The 20713-nt window shown below is 45.8% G+C and overlaps 1 protein-coding gene across 1 annotated transcript in view; it reads right to left on the reverse strand.

The window, feature by feature from the left end:
* The window catches only part of ADCY7 (adenylate cyclase 7), a 201827-nt gene that overhangs the window by 142699 nt on the left and 38415 nt on the right, over nt 1-20713 (reverse strand). Inside the window, exon 2 of the mRNA XM_040410723.1 lies at nt 6169-6634. Within this exon, the coding sequence (XP_040266657.1) occupies nt 6169-6342 (174 nt within the window). The 5' untranslated portion in view covers nt 6343-6634. The remainder of the gene's footprint in view (nt 1-6168; nt 6635-20713) is intronic.

Here is a 20713-nt window from a genome sequence, read left to right on the forward strand (position 1 = left end):
GTGCACTCCAGCGACTTACAGATAGAGGCAGTGGCGTTGCTATGGCTGGTGTCACCCTTTGCTCAGGGGGGGCCCTCATGGTGTGGACTTGTCATTTTTTTCTAAGGAATATAGTTTAACCGTTTATGTTCAAAAGAGAAAAAAAGAGGTCACTAAGTCAGCTCCAATCAGATATCTGCATAGACCCAGAGTCTTGGTCTATGTGCAGATATCTGATTGGAGCTGACTTCTTATTTTCTCTTTTGCACATAAATGGTTAAACTATTCCTTAGTGAAAATGACCAGTCCAGTCCACACCATGAGGGCCCCCCTGAGCAAAGATTAATAAATGTGGCAAGTGATGGCCCCAGGCCACAGTTCAGCAGACAGAGAGAACCCAAACCCTTTGTCTCCCGTCTCTATAATAATCCCCCACTAATGGGGTTATTTAAAGCGAACCTTTCCCCTTATTTTCACTTTATAAACTAGCAACAGTACCTTATAGATTATCTTGAGTGTGTTGTTATCCATGTTAGTGCCGCTTTCCTGCGCTTTTTATTCATAAAAAAATCGTCTTATAAAGTTCTGATTTCTGCTCCGTCACGCAACAAGTCAAGGGGGTATCCCTTCCCTCTCCTCTGGCCGTACCGCCCCTGCCCTAACGCCGCCTCTATGCTTTGTATTTGACAGCCGGCTCAGTCACCGGGACGGCGCTTCTGAATCCTGCGCATGCGCCGTCCTCCTCATTCGCCGCACGATCCCGTCTTTCTGGCGGACACAAGCGAGACCATGTAACAGAATCGCGCATGCGCCGTACGCGATGCCTGCCTGTCTGCTCTCCCTCCCGTGCGCGCGCTCCACTATCTTCAGGCTCCAAGTGCCCCACGTGATCACTGTAGACTTGCCGCAGATTGCAAGCCAGTGATCATCATGAGCGGAGCATTGTTCTAATAATCCGAAGGTATTTTATGAAGATAGTGGAGCGCGCGCACGGGAGGGAGAGCAGACAGGCAGGCATCGCGTACGGCGCATGCGCGATTCTGTTACATGGTCGCGCTTGTGTCCGCCAGAAAGACGGGATCGCGCGGCGAATGAGGAGGACGGCGCATGCGCAGGATTCAGAAGCGCCGTCCCGGCGACTGCGCCGGCTGTCAATTACAAAGCATAGAGGCGGCGTTAGGGCAGGGGCGGTACGGCCAGAGGAGAGGGAAGGGATACCCCCTTGACTTGTTGCCTGACTGTTGGAGCAGAAATGAGAACTTTATAAGACGGTTTTTTTATGAATAAAAAGCGCAGGAAAGCGGCACTAACATGGATAACAACACACTCAAGATAATCTATAAGGTACTGTTGCTAGTTTATAAAGTGAAAATAAGGGGAAAGGTTCGCTTTAAATAACCCCATTAGTGGGGGATTATTATAGAGACGGGAGACAAAGGGTTTGGGTTCTCTCTGTCTGCTGAACTGTGGCCTGGGGCCGGCCGGCCACATTTACTAATCTTTGCTCAGGGGGGCCCTCATAAATATAGACCCACATGGTGTGGACTGGTCATTTTTTCTAAGGAATATAGTTTAACCGTTTATGTGCAAAAGAGAAAAAAAGAGGTCACTAAGACAGCTACAATCAGATATCTGCATAGACCCAGAGTCTTGGTCTATGTGCAGATATCTGATTGGAGCTGACTTCTTATTTTCTCTTTTGCACATAAATGGTTAAACTATTCCTTAGTGAAAATGACCAGTCCAGTCCACACCATGAGGGCCCCCCCTGAGCAAAGATTAGTAAATGTGGCAAGTGATGGCCCCAGGCCACAGTTCAGCAGCAGAGTCAGACAGAGAGAAGAACCCAACCCCTGCCCTTGTCGCCTGGGGCTCTCTATAATAACCCCCCACAAATTTATGAATGGTCGGATCTGGTGACCTGAGTCCTGACCGGTTTCTTCAAATATAAAATAAAGTCAATATATATATATATATATATAATGCCTATGCGCAGCGTGCCACTGCTTTTTGCTTACCTCCTCCTCAGTCTTGTCCTCCCCTCCTGGCGCGGCAGTGGCAGGTCGACTCTGGCTGGCTGCCTGACTGTCTGTACTATTAGGTAGGTCAGGTCAGCAGGTCAGTGAGACTGGTCTGGACTTCTTGTCTGGTAAGTGGTCACAACTCACATCACGTGAGGCTGTGTGTGACTCACTCACCACCGCCAGCCAATCCCTTTAGCCTCTGGTCCCTGCTGGTGCCTGCTCCGCCGTGGCGCTTCACCAGGCTGCGGTGATGACTCACACAAGACACTCACACCCCCTTTTACCACGTGAGTGACGGGGGCGGGGGGCCGAAGTGCTTCGCCTTCGGCGCTGTAAGTTCAAGTTGTCTAGACATCTGTGGTGATGAGTAGACTGTCTGTGCTGCGCTGAAGCGCTTCTGCATATTAGATTATAGATAGAGACTGAGTCAGAGTCGCGAGTTGGGCCAGCCGCCAGGGCCCCCATGAGCAACTGGGCCCGGGGCAGCTGCCCCTTTTGCCCTGCGGCAAAGACGGCCCTGGCTGTCGGCTTCAACTTTGGTGCTCTGGCAGAAGCAAATCAGTGTGGAGGTGCGAGATCTGAGTGCTAGACCTGAAGTCTAAGGAGGGGGTGTGCTTTGAAGGAAAGATTCGTTAGTATTGAGCACAAGGGGCATCGCTGGAGCGGTGCTCATACAGCATAAGCCCACCTCCTGGGACTCAAATAGCTCATTTGCATAGGAATAAAATTACAAATTTAAGTAAAGTAAAAATTAAAGGGGTTATCCAACCCATATAATGCCACCTCTAATGCCGAGGTGGTACTTACCCCGCTCCTCGACGCCCGTGTCGCTCCTAATGTCCGCACAGTCGCCGCATGGATCAAAACATCCAGCGTTGGGAGGGGAGGTGGGGGAGCGGGCACAGCCAATAGCAGGCCGAGATGAGAAATAGCCTCCCTACGTCACCCGCGATGCTAGGGCGGCTCACCCCGTCATGCCCTGCTAATGGCTGATTTCCCCCTCCATCGCCGGGGAGCGGGGTAAGTACAGCCTGTATGAGGGGCCCAGGCATTAGAGGGGTTGGATATCATTTTAATCAGCTTCATCAACCCTATTAGCCTGGTAGTATAGGGTTGATCCTGGTGAGAGAGTCTCTTTAAGGGTAGGTACGTCTACACTGCAATTTTGTGTGCGCCCGTGTTGCATGCAAGTATCGCAGTGTAGTGGGGCTGTCATAGGAATGAATGGGGACCGGTGTGACTCGCCTTATTGCTGTGATCCTGACATGCAAATTGGAGAAACTCCAACCCTGCTGTTCTTTTGTGATTCGTGTGTCTGCGACCCCATTCATTCCTACGGCAGCCCCTGCTACACTGCAATAATCTATGGTCACACGACAGCTGTTGCGCCCACAATCGCTGTGTAGACGTATCCCAATAATAATAATTCCTGGATCGTACATTCAGCGTCAGGGGACCTGCATGTAAACATCAGATATCAGCGTCGATAGTTTAATAATGTTTATTACATGCTGCATGCTGTGCTGGTGCCGGTGCTTGTGCAGCTAGTAATAAAAAGTGGACAACCCCTTTAAATCTGCAGAATGTCATTTTATGTTGCGGATATCTGCCGTGGAGATATTGTACATTGCGGATTTGCAGCTGCGAAAAATCCACAGCGGACTGTTACTTGTGACTTTGAATATTGGGACAATTATTGGGGACGAATGTATATGAACGCTTGTTCCCGAAAATGTGCTGCTGATTAACACTTTTAAAAAAGTAGCGCAAATTGTGGCACCTAGGGCTTGTACACTTTTTTCTGACATGCTTGATAATGGGTGGGAGGGGCAGGTTTAAAATGCACCAACATTTTGCCACAGTTCTATCTCAACGTAAGTAAGCCAACCAGTAGTTAAAGGGGTTGTCTCATCCCACCGCTGGGACCCGCACCTATATCGGGAACGGAGCCCTGCAAAGTGGTGGCTGGAGGACCATAGAAGTGAATGGGAGCGCACCACGCATGACCGGCCACCAAACCCATTTAGGTCCCTTTCACACGAGCGAGTTTTCCGCGCGGGTGCAATGCGTGAGGTGAACGCATAGCACCCGCACTGAATCCCGACCCATTCATTTCTATGGGGCTGTTCACATGAGCAGTGATTTTCACGCATCACTTGTGCGTTGCGTGAAAATTGCATCATGTTCTATATTCTGCGTTTTTCACGCAGCCCTGGCCCAATAGAAGTGAATGGGGCTGCGTGAAAAACGCATTTCATCTGCAAGCAAGTGCGGGTGCGATGCGTTTTTCACTGATGGTTGCTAAGAGATGTTGTTTGTGAACATTCAGTTTTTTATCACGTGCGTGAAAAACGCATCAAAACGCATTGCACCCGCGCGGAAAAAACTGAACAACTAAACGCAACCGCAGACAAAACTGACTGAACTTGCTTGCAAAATAGTGCGAGTTTCACTGAACGCATCCTGAACGCATCCGGACCTAATCCGTCACGCTCGTGTGAAAGGGGCCTTACTTCTATGGGCCTGAGCCAGCTTTTTGCGGGGCTCTGTTCCAGATATAGGTGCGGGTTCCACCGCTGGGACCCGCACCTATCAGACAATGGGGGCATATCCTAGCGATATTACCCCATTGTCTGTGATGAGACGACCCCTTTAAGTTTCTATTACACCTGCTGATAATGGTAAAGATCATCGCTAACAAGCATTCATAGGAGCTCTCGTCAGCAATGATCTGGCAGTGTGACACTGCCGCCGATTACCTGATGTACGAGGAAACTCTCATCGGGTAATTTGAATATTTTATCAGGGGTAAATATAATCATTTGCAGGCGGTAGATCGTGCTGTGTAATCACAATCTGCTGCCGGAAAACCGTGGCATTAGTGATCGCTCCTCTCCATACTGTGGAGGAGATCGCTGCATGTAATAGAAGCGGTCTCCTCTGCTAACGAGCAGGCGATTGCCAGGAAGAAACGCTTCACTCCCGACAATCGCCTGCAAAATCTGCAGGTGTCATATGAGCTTAAGGGTACTTTCACACTTGCGGCAGAGGATTCCGGAACTGCCTGCCGGATCCGGCAATCCGAATGCAAACTGATGGCATTTGTCAGACGGATCCGGATCCGTCTGACAAATGCATTGAAATACCCGATCCGTCTCTCCGGTGTCACCTGGAAAAACAGATCTGGTATTATTCTTTTTTGTTTTTTCTTTTTTAAAGGTCTGCGCATGCGCAGACCGGAAAGCCGGATCCGTTTTGCCGGAACACTTAATGTCGGATCCGGCACTAATACACTTCAATGTAAATTAATGCCGGCATTTCAGCAAGTGTTCAGTATTTTTGCCCGGAGAGAAAACTGCAGCATGCTGCGGTATTTTCTCCGTCCAAAAAACGTAAGAGGGACTGAACTGATGCATCCTGAACGAAATGCTCTCTATTCAGAATGCATTAGGGTAAAACTGATCAGTTTTTTTCCGGTATTGAGCCGCTGTGACGGAACTTAATACCGGAAAACAAAAATGCTAGTGTGAAAGTGTCCTGTGATAATTATGGTGCAGGTCTAGACAGCCGGTCTCCGCTCACACCATCTATAGGATTAGTAAATCCGGGCCATTGTTTGTCCGCAGGGATATGCTGATGATACACAATGAATCTGTAGCTAGCAATCATTTATCTCCATACAGATCGGATGATTGCTGTCTGTGAATGTAGCTGAACTGGTGGTCAATGATCGGGAACAAACAGTTCCTTCCAGATTGTTGCCTTGTGTATCGGCTCACGTCAATGGGCTTTTGAGTAACATTATCTGTCCAGGAGTGACAACGCCAGCTGAAGAGTTTTCTATTAACCCAAAGGCCTATCTCTCGAGCCACATTGCTTTCTTTTGCTCAAGGGTAAAACCACTCTTATCTCGGACACTGGATCTGCTAGCAAAAAAAAATAAAAAATTCTGCACCAAATAAGTAACATACCGATGTCTTCCTTATTTCTTACACCAGAATGCAGACTACCTCATTACATGCCTACAAGTGAATATTAGCAGCTTTTTTTTATTTTTATAAACTGACCTTAAATCTACTTTGTACTTGGCTTTAGAATACATTTTTATGTGTTTTACATTTGCTTCAAAAAGGCATGAATAGAAAGGGAAATAAAGTTTACTCACATCGTTGGTCGTGAAGAAGATGACGATCAGAGTCACACAAGCCGCCCCCACCACAAACAGTAAAATGAGCAGCAGTGGATAGTGCTGGCTTATGCACTGGTACGTTTCGTAAAGTGAATGCGTAATCATCCAGTTCTCGCTGTCCTTGATTAGATATTTCCCTTTGGATGGCATTTTAATCGAGTCCGTCTTCCTCTCTTTCCCTTTAATCCCCAGATTTCACCGCACAAAAGCTGCTCGTCTCCCTAGGCTGCTGCGGCGCGTCTGTCTGATTCACATTGTGAGCCTGCATCCGTCGTGAGAAGTCTGCAGCTGGGGCAAGGTAAGAAAACCAGCTCCCTCCTCCCAAAACCATGTGCAGCTTATCGAGGGCTGGGAGCAGGCATGGCTGTGCCTGGATGATATCCTGCCGGGCTACTGCACGGACTCTCCACACACCGACTCCTGCTTCGGTCCCTGCTGTATTCTGTGTAGAGAGACGGAGAAAGGCGCTTTTAGTGTCAAATGCTTCATCGCTGTAGGTACCACACCTTCCAAACCAGCAGAATGCACGTAGAAAATGAAAACGGATTGAAATGTAGTAGAGAAAAGGAAAAGGGTAACCTCTAGCAGTTAATGGGGTAATTTCTAGGCGTTAGTACATAAAGGCGAGATAGTCTGTGTACACAGAGGACATGGCAGAGTCCAGCAGTCAGGACAGCTCGCTGAACAGGTGAGTCTGCAGGTGGCTCCTGAAAGGGAACGGAGACCTGAGAGGATGCAGAGCGCACAGGGGAAAGGTGGAGTCTCAGAAGCAGGGACATTACAAGGCGTGACATGAGTCAGACACATCACACCTGGTTTCTCTGCTCTTATGACGCAATTCACATACACTATAAAACTATTCAAGTGCTTGGGGTATCTACCGTGCCCTATCAGTCATCATCTATTCATGTAGTAATAATGCAACAAACCGATTTTGTTTCCTTTACTTAGGTTGTGTCAAGATATTCCACAGCACTATACAGAAGGGCTTCTTACGCCAGTCTTCGATTCCCCCCTAAGATCCATAAATAAGGTTCATAGAAACAGGAGCTGCCCCGATGAGACAACAGTATCCGCAAAACACAGATACTGGCTGTGTGCGTTGTGCACATCTATAGAACAGTCCGATCTTTGTCCGTAAAATGGACATACGGATGCGGACAGCACACAGGGAGTTGTCCTCATATTTTGCGGCCCCACTCAAGTGAATAGGTCCACCTCCGACCCGACAAAAAAACACGGTCGTGTGCATAAGCCCCTACTGTATCTCAGAGGAAAAAATGATATATTGGAAGGTAGAAAGTGTTAACCCTAGATTACAGAACATGGATTCAAAGTCAATTGGTAGGATTCCAAGGCTATGCTCACATGTATGTTGTCTTCCTTTCAGAACAGAAGCTACTACACAGCGCTAGAAAGGTCACAGGACAGATCACAGGGGCGTCTGATGGATCACAAGGACAATGTCAGGGTCTGTCAGGGTTTCCGTTGATTTCAGCCCCCAATGCCGATGTGTGCCTTTTTACCCAGGCCGAAAAAACGGGAAATGTTTGAGAATGAAGGACGTTCCTGATCCTTACGTACAAGAGTTTGTTCCCAGTAATTGGTCCAGTCCTCAGCCAGTGTATACGGCCCTTAACTCAACAAGGGAGAGTTCACATATGCGTTGGAGGCTCTGTTCTGGGCCTCCGTTGCAGATTCCGCTAAAAATACCGGAGACCTTTTTCGCCCAATGAAAAAAAACTGGATTCTGAACGGAATTGAGTGTAGTCTGTTCAGTTATGTGCCCTGTACAGCGCTTCTGTTATTTCCGTTGTTCTGTTCCTCTAACAGAGCAGAACAACGGTGAGGCTACTTTCACACTCGCGTTTGGTGCGGATCCGTCATGGATCTGCACAGACGAATCCGTTCACATAATACAACCGTCTGCATCCGTTCAGAACGGATCTGTTTGTATTATCTTTAACATAGCCAAGACGGATCCGTCTCGAACACCATTGAAAGTCAATGGGAGACGGATCTGTTTTCTATTGTGCCATATTGTGTCAGTGAAAACGGATCCGTCCCCATTGACTTACATTGTGTGGCAGGACGGATCCGTTTGGCTAAGATTCGTCTGACGGACACCAAAACGCTGCAAGCAGCGTTTTGGTGTCCACCTCCAAAGTGGAATGGAGACGGAACGGAGGCAAACTGATGCCTTCTGAGCGGATCTTTTTCCATTCAGAATGCATTAGGGCAAAACTGATCCGTTTTGGACCGCTTGTGAGAGCCCTGAACGGATCTCGCAAACGGAAAGCCAAAAGGCCAGTGTGAAAGTAGCCTAAAAAACAGCGGTGATGTGAAGCCGGCAGGGCTGGCATTAATTTTCTACCGCTTTTGGGTGCTTATTAGCTCTGCTCCATTGGGTACAGCTGTGATCTGTGACTGTGGGAGAGTCAGGCAGTCTCACATCGACAATAGGACACCTACATTTCTCCACATGGAAAAATACTTTCTAAGTCACTTCAGATTAACCAGAACACTCCTAAGAAAGACAAGAAGAGGGTCACCACGCAGTTTTAAGTAGCAATGGACGACATCAAGGAGAAAAGATGAGTGCATGGATGTTGAAGTGTGAACAGAATGACTATGTGTGGTGGGGGAAGACTGTACACAGAAGGGGTGTAGAATGGTTTTCAACAAAAGACCTGGCTGCCCCTTTTCCTAAGCTGCTTTCCCTCCCTCCATGGTAACCAGCCTATTCAGATCACAAAGCACTGCTGAAGACTGGCAATTAACTCATTCTCTTCCAACATACTTTAAGAAAGAAAAACAAAACTGTGATACTAGTGTCTAAAATATGTAAAATCCCCACGTAAACCCCTCTGACATCTTGTACTGTAGAGACATGAAATAAGGTAAGTTGCGTGTACCATGTAATAAAATAATACATAATTGATATTTAAACATTTTTAATTCCTTGGTCAAACATTCAGTTCATACAGCAGAAACCGATGCGGTTTCCGCCGTGGTTCTTCAACCTGAACTTCGCGGACATGCTCGTGGTTTAGCCCCAGCGAAACAAGCTAAACCCTGTGCGTAGACCGCACCAAGAGCAAACGTGCTTTCTTGGTATGGTTGCGTCTATAAATTGTGGTAGCATGAAATGCAGCTCAAGCCAATGGGAAGCCGATCCAGCACAGATATCGGCAGCTTTTTGGAGTGGCATCAGTGCCAAATCCTACCGGCAAAAAAAATCCCATGTGAACGGGGCCTTAAACTGCTTAGATTTGGAGAGACATAGGAAATGACAAACTGTCACATAGCTGTGAGGAGATGATGTCGGGTCTATAAACATTCTTCTTGCGTAAAAACTGGCCTGGTTATGGATCAAAGTCAGATTACACTCAATTTGCAATGATCAGTTGACACATAATTAAACAAATGAAACAACTCAAGAACTTGGATCACAGCTCAGAAGTAGAAGCCAGCGCCAAAACATGTTATATATACATGTATAGCTCAAGGAAAGGATAGACACTGGCACCTTCTAAGTGGTACCTTATCTAGAATATGTCCAAATACAATGCTTCCATTTAGACTATACAGAAATCATGTGCATGTAACAGTTAAATCTGTAGTAGCTGACATACAAATATTTTGTACAATAAGATGCATCTTATGTTCCTAAAATAAATGTTCTCCTGTCTTGACCAGTTTGGCTTACCGTCACTTTCTGGGAAACAGGAATTTCTATAAACATTTCTGAACTATTCTATAACTTGAGCCAGAACAAAAGGACAGTGCATGCAAATTTTACTTGTAGCCATTTGATATGAGCTGAAATTTACTATATAGTAAAATAACAAAATTCCACAGGTGAAGCTGAAAAGGATTATGAAGAATACATAAAAGTACCTAAATATGTCTAAATGGTTACCAAATGATGCCACCTTAAATCAGAAGAATTATTTCATTATCCTCTCCAGCTATGTGCAGCACAGTTGATTTCATACTACCAGGGCTTGCTATGGGAGGGATAACTAATGTGGTGGACTACCGTTCTCATGATTTTTCTCCCCTCAAGACTTTGATTCTTTTCCTCTTTGCTGCATGCATTTCCTTTTGTTAAGATTGCAATTATTCAGATAGATCTGCTACTGACACTGCAAAACCTGCTGTCTACTGCCCAGCATTTGAAACACATCGGGAACACTTATCAAGCTAGCCTGTTTTTGGCCATAAAATGAGACAGGCATATTTCATGCAGCTGTCTTTCATTTGCTGAGTTCTTATTAAAAGTCGCACAGCTGTTGCATTAGACTAAGTGTATTTTTATTAGTCTGACCTCTGGAGGTTGTTTTTCAGTTAGAAAGCTCATATATGACACTCCCTCTTACTAGTCACTGGAAGCAGTGGTGGATCCAGAGCCTGGTCTTGGGAGGGGCACAGTTTGTCAGACTGTCACTGGCACCGCCGCATTTGTCCGCAACCCCGTCTCTGTGTCCCTGTCTTGACTCCTGCGCGGCGCTCCTCTGTTCCGGACCTATAGTTTCCTGGCCCAGAACTTGGTGGGCGGGCCTAATTAATTAGATTGGCGCCGGCTTCATTCTGGCTGGCAGTAAGATGCACGGGGGGCGGGGGTCGGGTGGAAGGGACAGGGCGGGCCACCAATATCGACAGTGGCACCGCACCAGTGTATGTGAAGGGGCCCGGAAAAACTTATTAACCACCTCAGCCCCCAGTGCTTAAACACCCTGAAAGACCAGGCCACTTTTTACACTTCTGACCTACACTACTTTCACCATTTATTGCTCGGTCATGCAACTTACCACCCAAATGAATTTTACCTTCTTTTCTTCTCACTAATAGAGCTTTCATTTGGTGGTATTTCATTGCTGCTGACATTTTTACTTTTTTTGTTATTAATCGAAATTTAACGATTTTTTTGCAAAAAAATGACATTTTTCACTTTCAGTTATAAAATTTTGCAAAAAAAACGACATCCATATAGAAATTTTGCTCTAAATTTATAGTTCTACATGTCTTTGATAAAAAAAAAATGTTTGGGTAAAAAAAAAATGGTTTGGGTAAAAGTTATAGCGTTTACAAACTATGGTACAAAAATGTGAATTTCCGCTTTTTGAAGCAGCTCTGACTTTCTGAGCACCTGTCATGTTTCCTGAGGTTCTACAATGCCCAGACAGTACAAACACCCCACAAATGACCCCATTTCGGAAAGTACACACCCTAAGGTATTCGCTGATGGGCATAGTGAGTTCATAGAACTTTTTATTTTTTGTCACAAGTTAGCGGAAAATGATGTTTTTTTTTTTTTTTTTTTTTTTTCTTACAAAGTCTCATATTCCACTAACTTGTGACAAAAAATAAAAAGTTCTATGAACTCACTATGCCCATCAGCGAATACCTTGGGGTCTCTTCTTTCCAAAATGGGGTCACTTGTGGGGTAGTTATACTGCCCTGGCATTCTAGGGGCCCAAATGTGTGGTAAAGAGTTTGAAATCAAATTCAGTAAAAAATGACCTGTGAAATCCGAAAGGTGCTCTTTGGAATATGGGCCCCTTTGCCCACCTAGGCTGCAAAAAAGTGTCACACATCTGGTATCCCCGTACTCAGGAGAAGTTGAGGAATGTGTTTTGGGGTGTCTTTTTACATATACCCATGCTGGGTGAGATAAATATCTTGGTCAAATGACAACTTTGTATAAAAAAATGGGAAAAGTTGTCTTTTGCCAAGAGATTTCTCTCACCCAGCATGGGTATATATAAAATGACACCCCAAAACACATTCCCCACCTTCTCCTGAGTACGGAGATACCAGATGTGTGACACTTTTTTGCAGCCTAGGTGGGCAAAGGGGCCCATATTCCAAAGAGCACCTTTCGGATTTCACTCATCATTTTTTACAGAATTTGATTTCTAACTCCTTACCACACATTTGGGCCCCTAGAATGCCAGGGCAGTATAACTACCCCACAAGTGACCCCATTTTGGAAAGAAGACACCCCAAGCTATTCCGTGAGGGGCATGGCGAGTTCCTAGAATTTTTTATTTTTTGTCACAAGTTAGTGGAAAATGATGATTTTTTTTTTTTTTTTTTTTTTTCATACAAAGTCTCATATTCCACTAACTTGTGACAAAAAATAAAAACTTCCATGAACTCACTATGCCCATCAGCGAATACCTTGGGGTCTCTTCTTTCCAAAATGGGGTCACTTGTGGGGTAGTTATACTGCCCTGGCATTCTAGGGGCCCAAATGTGTGGTAAGGAGTTTGAAATCAAATTCTGTAAAAAATGACGAGTGAAATCCGAAAGGTGCTCTTTGGAATATGGGCCCCTTTGCCCACCTAGGCTGCAAAAAAGTGTCACACATCTGGTATCCCCGTACTCAGGAGAAGTTGAGGAATGTGTTTTGGGGTGTCTTTTTACATATACCCATGCTGGGTGAGATAAATATCTTGGTCAAATGACAACTTTGTATAAAAAAATGGGAAAAGTTGTCTTTTGCCAAGATATTTCTCTCACCCAGCATGGGTATATGTAAAATGACACCCCAAAACACATTCCCCACCTTCTCCTGAGTACGGAGATACCAGATGTGTGACACTTTTTTGCAGCCTAGGTGGGCAAAGGGGCCCATATTCCAAAGAGCACCTTTCGGATTTCACTCGTCATTTTTTACAGAATTTGATTTCAAACTCCTTACCACACATTTGGGCCCCTAGAATGCCAGGGCAGTATAACTACCCCACAAGTGACCCCATTTTGGAAAGAAGACACCCCAAGCTATTCCGTGAGGGGCATGGCGAGTTCCTAGAATTTTTTATTTTTTGTCACAAGTTAGTGGAAAATGATGATTTTTTTTTTTTTTTTTTTTTTCATACAAAGTCTCATATTCCACTAACTTGTGACAAAAAATAAAAACTTCCATGAACTCACTATGCCCATCAGCGAATACCTTGGGGTCTCTTCTTTCCAAAATGGGGTCACTTGTTGGGTAGTTATACTGCCCTGGCATTCTAGGGGCCCAAATGTGTGGTAAGGAGTTTGAAATCAAATTCTGTAAAAAATGACGAGTGAAATCCGAAAGGTGCTCTTTGGAATATGGGCCCCTTTGCCCACCTAGGCTGCAAAAAAGTGTCACACATGTGGTATTGCCGTACTCAGGAGAAGTTGAGGAATGTGTTTTGAGGTGTCTTTTTACATATACCCATGCTGGGTGAGATAAATATCTTGGTCAAATGACAACTTTGTATAAAAAAATGGTAAAAGTTGTCTTTTGCCAAGATATTTCTCTCACCCAGCATGGGTATATATAAAATGACACCCCAAAACACATTCCCCACCTTCTCCTGAGTACGGAGATAACAGATGTGTGACACTTTTTTGCAGCCTAGGTGGGCAAAGGGGCCCATATTCCAAAGAGCACCTTTCGGATTTCACAGGTCATTTGTTGCTGAATTTGATTTCAAACTCCTTACCACACATTTGGGCCCCTAGAATGCCAGGGCAGTATAACTACCCCACAAGTGACCCCATTTTGGAAAGAAGAGACCCCAAGGTATTCGCTGATGGGCATAGTGAGTTCATGAAAAAATTTTTTTTTTGTCACAAGTTAGTGGAATATGAGACTTTGTATGAAAAAAAAAATAAAAAAAAAAATCATCATTTTCCACTAACTTGTGACAAAAAATAAAAAATTCTAGGAACTTGCCATGCCCCTCACGGAATACCTTGGGGTGTCTTCTTTCCAAAATGGGGTCACTTGTGGGGTAGTTATACTGCCCTGGCATTTTCCAGGGGCCCTAATGTCTGGTAAGTAGGTAAATGACCTGTGAAATCTGAAAGGTGCTCTTTGGAATATGGGCCCCTTTGCCCAGCTAGGCTGCAAAAAAGTGTCACACATCTGGTATCTCCGTACTCAGGAGAAGGTAAGGAATGTGTTTTGGGGTGTCATTTTACATATACCCATGCTGGGTGAGAGAAATATCTTGGCAAAAGACAACTTTTCCCATTTTTTTTATACAAAGTTGGCATTTGACCAAGATATTTATCTCACCCAGCATGGGTATATGTAAAATGACACCCCAAAACATATTCCCCAACTTCTGCTGAATACGGAGATACCACATGTGTGACACTTTTTTGCAGCCTAGGTGGGCAAAGGGGCCCAAATTCCTTTTAGGAGGGCATTTTTAGACATTTGGATACCAGACTTCTTCTCACGCTTTGGGGCCCCTAAAATGCCAGGGCAGTATAAATACCCCACATGTGACCCCATTTTGGAAAGAAGACACCCCAAGGTATTCAATGAGGGGCATGGCGAGTTCATTGAAAAAAAAAAATTTTGGCACAAGTTAGCGGAAATTGATTTTTTGGATTTTGTTCTCACAAAGTCTCCCTTTCCGCTAACTTGGGACAAAAATTTCAATCTTTCATGGACTCAATATGCCTCTCAGCGAATACCTTGGGGTGTCTTCTTTCCAAAATGGTGTTATTTGTGGGGTGTTTGTACTGCCCTGGCATTTGAGGGTCTCCGCAATCATTACATGTATGCCCAGCATTAGGAGTTTCTGCTATTCTCCTTATATTGAGCATACGGGTAATGAGATTTTTTTTTTCCGTTCAGCCTCTGGGCTGAAAGAAAAAAATGAACGGCACAGATTTCTTCATTCGCATCGATCAATGTGGATGAAAAAATCTCTGCCAAAAAAAGAAAAAGGAGGGGAAAGGCGTCTGCCAGGACATAGGAGCTCCGCCCAACATCCATACCCACTTCAGCTCGTATGCCCTGGCAAACCAGATTTCTCCATTCACATCAATCGATGTGGATGAATAAATCATTGCCGGGATTTTTTTTTTTATATATACAAAGTGTTTGCCAAAGTATATGAACACCGCCACCTCCTCAGCTCATATGCCTCGGCAAACATATCTTTTACTGCTGAGGAGAAATCTCGTCTTGCAGCGCCGCATACACCGACTTGCGTGTAATCTGACAGCAGCGCAATGCTTCTGTCCGAATGCACATCAGTGCTGCAGCTGGTCGATCGGTTGGTCCACCTGGAAGGTAAAAAAAACAAAACAAAAAAGAAAAAACCAGGCCGCAAAGCAATAACTTTATTAACTTTAGAACAGAACATATTAACTTTTTTAAACTTTTTTAACTTTTTTACTTACCGGTAATTTTTTTTTTGTTTAGTTTTTTTTACCTTTATAGAACAAACCTCTCCTTCCCCATGGGACAATGTGCAAAGCGCAAATCGCCCAAAGATGTGGCGAAGTACGTTATGCACTTTATCCCAGGTGAAAGGAGAGGTTTGCAGCAGCTGTGAGTAAAAGGGCCCTAATAGCCCTGTGTGCCTGTCCTGTGAGATGCAATCCCTATGCTAGGTGTACCTGTGTGTGGTACTTCCGGAAACACTCTCCATAGCATAGGGCAGGGTGGTCAGCACAGTCAGGACAGAAATAGCGGGTGTCACGCCTTATTCCACTCCTGCTACAGACACGACATCTTTTTCGGGGTGACGGTTGGGTTGAGGTACCAGGAACGACACTGGGGAAATGTCGCTCGTGTAGACGGCTAACTACACTGGGGGATGGGGCCACGGAACCTCCTGGGTAAAGGAGGTTCTCGATGATCTCTTCCTGGAATTTGAGGAAAGATCGTGTTCTCCCAGCCTTACTGTAGAGAACAAAACTATTGTACAGCGCCAATTGAATTAAATATACAGACACCTTCTTATACCAGCGTCTGGTTCTGCGGGAAACTAAATACGGAGACAACATCTGGTCATTGAAGTCCACCCCTCCCATGAGCGCATTATAGTCGTGGACACAGAGGGGCTTTTCAATGACACGGGTTGCTCGCTCAATTTGGATTGTCGTGTCTGCGTGAATGGAGGAGAGCATGTAAACGTCACGCTTGTCTCTCCATTTCACCGCGAGCAGTTCTTCGTTACACAAGGCAGCCCTCTCCCCCCTTGCAAGACGGGTGGTTACAAGCCGTTGTGGGAAGCCCACGCGACTAGTTCGCGCGGTGCCACAGGCGCAAATCCGTTCTAGAAACAAATGCCTAAAGAGGGCCACACTTGTGTAAAAATTGTCCACATAAAGATGGTACCCCTTGCCGAATAAGGGTGACACCAAGTCCCAGACTGTCTTCCCACTGCTCCCCAGGTAGTCAGGGCAACCGACCGGCTCCAGGGTCTGATCTTTTCCCTCATAGACACGAAATTTGTGGGTATAGCCTGTGGCCCTTTCACAGAGCTTATACAATTTGACCCCATACCGGGCACGCTTGCTTGGGATGTACTGTTTGAAGCCAAGGCGCCCGGTAAAATGTATTAGGGACTCGTCTACGCAGATGTTTTGCTCGGGGGTATACAAATCTGCAAATTTCTGGTTGAAATGGTCTATGAGGGGCCGAATTTTGTGGAGCCGGTCAAAAGCTGGGTGGCCTCTGGGACGGGAGGTGGTGTTGTCGCTAAAATGCAGGAAACGGAGGATGGCCTCAAATCGTGCCCTGGACATAGCAGCAGAGAACATGGGCATGTGATGAATCGGGTGCGTTGACCAATATGACCGCAATTCATGCTTTTTTGTCAGGCCCATGTTGAGGAGAAGGCCCAAAAAAAATTTAATTTCGGAAACTTGGACTGGTTTCCACCGGAAAGGCTGGGCATAAAAGCTTCCCGGGTTGGCGGATATAAATTGTGTGGCATACTGGTTGGTCTCTGCCACGACTAAGTCCAAGAGCTCCGCAGTCAAGAACAGCTCAAAAAATCCCAGGGCCGAACCGATTTGAGCCGTCTCAACCCGAACTCCAGACTGGGCGGTGAAAGGGGGAACTACAGGTGCGGCTGAAGTTGGTGACTGCCAATCAGGGTTTGCCAGCACCTCAGGGATTCTAGGGGCTCTACGGGCCTGTCTTTGCGGTGGCTGCGACGGGGTAACTAGTGCACGTGCCACCGTACCAGCTTCAACTGCCCTTCTGGTGCTCGCCACGTCACCATGTTGTACGGCAGTGCTGGTACTAGGTCCAGGGAGGGCTGCGCTGCTGGTGTATGCCTCACCACGTGATCCGGCAGCGACAGCCCCACTCTGCTGCTCTTGAAGCGGATCCTGCATAACCTGTGGTCTAGCGACATGGGGCCGGGTACGCCTGGTGCTGCCAGGGACCTCCACCTCCTCGTCCGAACTTTGGGTCAGAGAGCCACTGCTTTCCACAGGTTCATATTCTGACCCGCTAGATTCATCAGATGAGGGTTCCCACTCCTCATCCGACTGGGTCAGAATCCTGTAGGCCTCTTCAGAAGAATACCCCCTGTTTGACATTTTGGACTACTAAATTTAGGGGTATTCCCTGAGACTACCCAAGAAAAAAAGCAAGCCTGTCTTACAAAGGGGAGGCTAGCGAAGTACCGGAGGCCGCTGTGGTTGATAAAAAATATCAAAACTGATTTTTTTATCGCCGCAGTGCGTGTAAAATGAATGTGCAGTGATCAAAAAATATATTTTTTTTGTCACTGCGGTGGGGCGGGCGTGGGTGAACGCACGTGTGGGCGACCGATCAGGCCTGATCGGGCAAACACTGCGTTTTGGGTGGAGGGCGAACTAAAGTGACACTAATACTATTATAGATCTGACCGTGATCAGTTTTGATCACTTACAGATACTATAAAAGTACAAATGCTGATTAGCGATACGCTATTCAGCGAATAAAAGTGACTGCGGTGCGGTGGGGTGGGCGCTAACTGACGCTAACTACCTAACCAAGGGGCCTAAACTATCCTAAAACCTAACAGCCAATACTAGTGAAAAAAAAAAAGTGACAGTTTACACTGATCACTTTTTTTCCTTTCACTGGTGATTGACAGGGGCGATCAAAGGGGTGATCAAAGGGTTAATTGGGGTGCAGGGGGGTGATCTGGGGCTAAGGTGTAGTGTTGGTGCTACTCACAGTTCAGTCTGCTCCTGTGCTGGATCCAACCGACGAAAAGGACCAGCACAGGAGCAGAGAAGCCATATAACAGATCATATTTACTAATATGATCTGTTATATGGCTTGTGATTGGATTTTTTAAAAATCGCCAGCCTGCCAGCCAATGATCGTTGCTGGCAGGCTGGTGACGAACTTGTTCTTTAACTTTTGCCGGCCCGCGATGCGCATGCGCGGGCCGGCTTGGAGCGAAATCTCGCGTCTCGCGAGGTGACGCGTATATGCGTGACTGTGCGCAGCGCTGCCACCTCCGGAACGCGAATCTGCGTTAGGCGGTCCGGAGGTGGTTAAAGAAGACCTTTCATGGGTCCAAACATTGTAAGATAACTATCTGTATATGTAGCGCGGCGCCCAGGGATCTCACTGCACTTACTATTATCCATGGCCCGCTGTGGTCCAGTTACCTTCTCCCACACTGTATAGTAATTGTTACTATCGGAACAGCAGGGAGGAGTCTGTCCTGTTTCTCCCTGGGCCTTCCTTCTCCTAGGCTGTAGCATAGAAACATAGAATGTGTCGGCAGATAAGAACCATTTGGCCCATCTAGTCTGCCCAATATACTGAATACTATGGATAGCCCCCGGCCCTATCTTATATGAAGGATGGCCTTATGCCTATCCCATGCATGCTTAAACCCCTTCACTGTATTTGCAGCTACCACTTCTGCAGGAAGGCTATTCCATGCATCCACTACTCTCTCAGTAAAGTAATACTTCCTTATATTACTTTTAAACCTTTGCCCCTCTAATTTAAAACTGTGTCCTCTTGTGGTAGTTTTTCTTCTTTTAAATATGCTCTCTTCCTTTACCGAGTTGATTCCCTTTATGTATTTAAAAGTTTCTATCATATCCCCTCTGTCTCTTCTTTCTTCCAAGCTATACATGTTAAGGTCCTTTAATCTTTCCTGGTAAGTTTTATCCTGCAATCCATGTACTAGTTTAGTAGCTCTTCTCTGAACTCTCTCTAGAGTATCGAGGTCCAATCGCAGCGCAGAGCTCACAGTCTGGGTGTTTTTTTTTTTTCTCTTCTACATAGTAGTGGGACAGAGAAAAACAGTTTGCTGAAGAGAAGCAGACTAAGGACATGGATTACTAGAACCATGTCCTGTGGTTTGATGAGACCAAGATAAACTTCTTTGGTTCTGATGGTGTCAAGTGTGTGTGGCAGCAACCAGGTGAGGAGTACAAAGACAAGTGTGTCTTCCCTACAGCTGCTCCTGATGAAGGGACATTTGGTCCCGAAACTTGTTGAGCCGGATTTTAATTACTAGAATAAAGAAAGTTGAAAAGAAGCTTCCTGACTGTGTCTGCCTTCATCTTTTACCATCTAGAGGCGATCCAGGCTGGGGGGATACAGGTTTACCGGTGTATTATGCTTATCCAAGTAAACTCCCCACCGTGAAGTGAGTAATAGCTCATTTTATAATATATATATTTATATATATTTCCCACCATCAGTGGTGATTTTAACTATATTTCCTATGCCACTTATTTTATTTATGTTTTATATTTTTACTACATTATTATTGCTTTTATGGTGTTATATGAAGTACGGAACCGTTGAAACGCTTTTCCCAATAACACAGACCATTGTTACATCCCACACTCCACGCAGTGAACTGGCGCTCACCTAGGGTCACCTTTGCAGGATATTGGGTGTAACCACTCACCCAATCCACCTGCCTCCTCTCCTATACTGTATTCACTTGCAGACCAGTCTGCAGGGTTAACCCTTGAGCAGCCTCTCCACCCGCCCAACCTTCACTTGTCCCTCTCTCCCCTCAACCCTCTCCATCCCCTGGCGCCTCAAGTTTTTCTGGCTCTTCTGGATTTACATTCTACAAGAGCCGATTAACCCTCAAACTCTCTCTCTCTCTCCACATTCCCTACAGTCAAGCATGGTGGTGAGGTGGGAGTGTGATGGTTTGGGGCTGCATGAGTGCGGCCGGCTGTGGGGAGCTACAGTTCATTGAGGGAACCATGAATGGCAACATGTAATGTGACATACTGAAGCAGAGCATGATCCCCTCCCTTCGGAACTGGGCTGAAGGGCAGTATTCCAACATGATAAGGACCCCAAACACACCTCCAAGACGAGGGGTGTACTCACTTTTGTTGCCAGCGGTTTAGACATTAATGGCTGTGTGTTGAGTTATTTTGAGGGCACACCAAATGTACACTGTTATACAAGCTGTACACTGACTACTGAACATTGTATCAAAGTGTCAGATCTTCAGTGTTGTCCCATGAAAAGATATAATAAAATATTTTCAAAAATGGGGTGTAATCACTTTTGTGAGATACTGTATGGGTGCTTATTCCCCCCTCTTATTTTTCTTCTTCTGTTCTCTCCCTTTTTCTCAGGTTTCGTCTTTTTCTCTTCTTTTACTTTACTTTTCCACTGATACTCTATACTTTCTTAGGCTAGTTTCACACTAGTGGCACGTTATCTTAGGGTACTTTCACACTAGCGGCAAGGAACTGTCGTAGTTTTATTCCGGCCCCCATGCGGCATGTT

Source organism: Bufo bufo, chromosome 10 (genome assembly GCF_905171765.1).
Source record: "Bufo bufo chromosome 10, aBufBuf1.1, whole genome shotgun sequence".
Taxonomy (NCBI): Eukaryota; Metazoa; Chordata; class Amphibia; order Anura; family Bufonidae; genus Bufo; species Bufo bufo.